Source organism: Trichinella spiralis (genome assembly GCF_000181795.1).
Source record: "Trichinella spiralis strain ISS 195 chromosome Unknown Scfld3315, whole genome shotgun sequence".
Lineage (NCBI taxonomy): Eukaryota > Metazoa > Nematoda > Enoplea > Trichinellida > Trichinellidae > Trichinella > Trichinella spiralis.
In genome coordinates, this window is record NW_003530254.1 from 4,931 (window position 1) to 9,075 (window position 4,145).

Here is a 4,145-nt window from a genome sequence, read left to right on the forward strand (position 1 = left end):
ATTCCTTAGTTGCATAATATGATGAGCTGATGAATGAATGAATGAATGAATGAATGACAGCAGAAACCAAACTGATCAAGCCGACTAAGCAGAATTTTCTAACTGATGAACAATTAATTCTAATAATAAATATTATTATTGTGCTGGTTAATTTTTTGATCACTGTTTTTGAAATCGATCGAAGAGAAGAGAAACAAACAAACGATGAGTAATCGTTTCAGAATTTATGGAAGCAAATGTGCAAAATGCGCGTTGCCGTTGAATCCTTCCGATTTTGTACAACGCAGTCAAGATCGAATTTTTCACATGAACTGCTTTGGCTGTTCAATATGCGGAAAACTATTGCAACCAGGCGACGAGTACGTACGTCAAAATGAGCAGATACTTTGTCGCGGTGATTTTGAATCTCTCGTCCACAATCCCTACGAAGACGGTAAGCAAATTCTGTTGCTCTTGTTGTTGTTGTTGTTGTTGCTTGTTCAATAGGCAACAAACAAGCAAACAATAGCTTCTTTCTATTTTTCTGTTTTATATCTTATTCAGCTTTCAAACTTGGACCGTTTCGACATGGACACCACAAGAAAACTTTGAAACGACCACGTACAATTTTGACAAGCCATCAGAGGAAAACATTCAAAGCTTCATTCGAAGTCAGCGCAAAGCCTTGTCGTAAAGTAAACATGTCTGTTGTTGTTGTGCTGTTTTTCAAAAAAATTATTCACCACACCCTTCAATTTTAAGGTACGAGAAGCGTTAGCTAAAGAAACCGGTCTCAGTGTACGTGTGGTGCAGGTTTGGTTCCAGAATCAGAGAGCCAAAGTTGCTTGTTTTTATTCTTATCTTACCCACTTTAAATGTTCGCCACTTTTGCAAAATTGTTGTAAATATTTAGATGAAAAAATTACACCGAAAATCAGAATACAAAAAATCTTCCGGTCACGAAGCCAACGCAGACGGATCTGATGGACAAGACAAAGAGGATGCCATTAAACAACAAGCAACGGACAAAGATTCAGTATCCAGCTCCGCCAGCGAATTAGATCTGTCCAGTGAAACTCACTCATGTTCCAACATGTTAGGTGAGCATGAATATATATTATCATCACCACTATTTTTATTATTATTGTTTATCTGCTTCCTGAGAAAAAACAAAATCCCTTTTTTGGTTTTTTGCCATCTATTTCTATTTTACTTTATGTCTGTAAAACTGCACTAACAAGAACTATACTTCGATTATTAAATCAGTTGGACAGGACAAATAATTAAACAACAATATTAAATTGCATAATTTTTTCAACATACAAGTATTAATTTGAAATGATCATTTCGAATCAATTTATTTAAATTAATTAAGAGTGAGAAAAAATGAATAGAAATAACGATTATTTTTTGTTTCATTTCAGATTCGCCTTGCAGTGATATTGCTTCGTTTCACGAAGCTGATATGCAAAGATCTGAGTTGTCAAAAAATGCAGAAGAAGTGAACACTGAAGCACAGTGTGCATCGTCACCGTCGTCATCGACGACAATGAAAAACAGCCCTATTGATCGCCTGTATCTGATGCAAAATTCCTATTTCAACTACTAACATTATATATCCTTAATATATGTAAATGACTGTCTGAGTGTGTCCTGTGTTCATGGGAAAAAAAAGAAAAACAAGAAGCAAACATCTTCCTATATTCCATTCTTGCACAATACCCTTAACACTTCTCTGTCGTTATTAATTTTGAAGTTTACTTTGGTAAAAACTAAAATTCGGAATAAAATATTGATTAAAAATGAACAACATAGCCAAATTTAAACTGCTCAAGAATCAAATATTTAAATGCTAGTAGAATATAAAAGCAATGAAATTCATTATTTGCTTTTTTCCATCACTCGACGCCAAATGGACGTCTAAGTAAAATGTTCACTTGTAATAAATTTATTTCGTGACTGTTAATTACAAATAATCTTTTTGAAAGTGTTTTCGACTAATTTTTCACCATTTTCATGCATCATAAAGCGTAAAAAAATTACGACAATAATTTAAATGACAATCAATTTTATGTACAGTATGCAAAATTGATCATCAAGTTGATATGATTTTTGAGAGAACTTTTTGTTTCGTATCGCACAAGAAGATGAAGTTGAAAAGTGAAACAATAAAATCAAGCAATAAAATGATTTTACACGAAAGACTTCATAAATTTTATCCATAAGAAAATTCATTTCTGATATGATGATTTTTCGTTCAATTGTCCAACATTTGTACATTTTACAACACTTATACCGCATTAATTGTGCGCGTAAAATATTGCAGCTATATTATATGCATTTGATGATGGTGAATAAGCTAAATGCAGCTGCCTGCAGTCTGAGCCATCTGGCAACGCTGTCATTAAAAAACATGACGACAACATCATGCACCTGTCACAGTAACGCGCATCATTTTAAAATAATATTATAGCAGTTCATTTTGTTAAATGCCAAACACAGTTCTTGCTCTAAATCTAATAATAACTGCAGCTAATCAAATGAACATACATAAAACTAAACTCTTGGTAAAATAGCAAAATTTTTAAAGTAGACAAATACATAAAGTCACGCGCCACGCTTAAGGACGAATTGAATAATAAGTAATGCAATAAGTAGATTTTTAAAGAATAATGGAATTGCAAAATAGACATTTCCACAAAAGTAGCATGTATGTTGATTTACAAAGTGTATAAATATAAATATATATATATATATGATTCATAATTTTGTTGTTATAAAACTCTCCTCAGCAGAATGTTAGTCAGATTTGGGATGCATTTCAGTGAACGATCAGTGATCAAAATTATCAGTTACAATAATGCCTTACACAATATCCTTTTTTCTTGGTTCTTTCACAGAATAAAGAATAACTACTAATGAAAAAAACCAAAAGAAATACATAAAAAATAGTCTTACCTTTAGGAAAATAGCTTGCTTAAAAATCAAATGAGAAAGAAATGAAAACTCAACAGCGTGCAAACAGACACATTAAAAGAATGCAAATGCAACTAAACAAACATTGCAAAAGAGGTCATTTTCGTCCTAGTGAACCGTGCTAACAATAATGATATGCAAATTTTCTAAATTGACAAACTGATAAAATAAAAAGAATGAAAGATACATTTGATTTTGATAGTTTCCATTCGATTTTTCAAGGATATGAAAGAACAGTCGATTTTCGAAACAAATGTAATAATTTCATTATAAACTAAAATTTTGAGAGTTATTTTCACTATTAAATAAGCAACATATATATCATATTTTTCATGTTACGCCTAATGTTACCAATGCAATTATCATTGAAATGTTAAATGATACATGTGGATAATACTTGAACGAATGAAATTGATGTGCATGCATAATTTCTGGAAGAAAATTTATGAGAAAGTCGACGAGGCGTGATCGTGTCAGAATCGTCGTTTCAGCTGTCCACGCCTTGTCAAAGTGACCAATTGTAAAAATTGTTTATCACCGATGACCAACGGTGCAGTGGTTTTGTCCCACCAAGTGGCGTTTCAAATCGATCCATTGTAGAAAGAAATGTGAGCCAAAGAGGCGCGCATCTTCACCTCAGCAGGGCTTCAGCAGCCAGCGGTGCAGTTGGGCTGTTTGGACGGTTCAAGGCGAGCCGGGTCGATGGAAAAAGTGGCCCTCACCGCAGTAGTTGGCAAAATTTACAGGCGGTCATCAATAACACCAAGTAGTGGCCTGCGACATACTGACCGTGCAGACACGTCGGCTTGGTGTGAAAACAATAAACGATCGTTTAGCCAAACTCAGCATGCAGTATTCACCATGACAAAACGACACCACCGTTCCGTATCATTTGTTCCAATGTTTTTGCCACGCTATTTTTTATATCTGCAGAACAAGCATTCAACAATAAAAATTAACCAAACAAAAATAAAGAAAAAGAAAATCATCATCAATCAATTTATCAATTTGAAGATTGATTTCAAAGTTGAATTGATTATTGTTGAAATAGAAAATAATCAGAGCACATGACAAAGTCGAGGTTCTTCACGTGAGGTATTGCATTGGTCATTGACAGAGTATCAATAGTAAGAGGCCCAACTCACGCTGAATATCACATGCGACCATATCAAGTCATATCGATACTATGA

The 4,145-nt window shown here is 33.7% G+C and overlaps 2 protein-coding genes across 2 annotated transcripts; both read left to right on the plus strand.

Annotated features, from left to right (window-relative positions):
- The first annotated feature begins 204 nt into the window (after window positions 1-204).
- Window positions 205-1,588, plus strand: Tsp_12493 (LIM homeobox transcription factor 1 alpha). Its single transcript, XM_003367998.1, has 5 exons — window positions 205-433; window positions 544-674; window positions 742-792; window positions 893-1,079; window positions 1,404-1,588. The coding sequence occupies exons 1-5, from the start codon at window positions 205-207 to the stop codon at window positions 1,586-1,588; spliced, it is 783 nt and encodes a 260-aa protein (XP_003368046.1).
- A 1,907-nt stretch (window positions 1,589-3,495) lies between these two features.
- Tsp_12494 (conserved hypothetical protein) lies at window positions 3,496-4,069 on the plus strand. Its single transcript, XM_003367999.1, has 3 exons — window positions 3,496-3,513; window positions 3,577-3,857; window positions 4,018-4,069. Exons 1-3 carry the CDS (start codon window positions 3,496-3,498, stop codon window positions 4,067-4,069), a joined length of 351 nt encoding a protein of 116 aa, XP_003368047.1.
- Window positions 4,070-4,145: the final 76 nt, after the last annotated feature.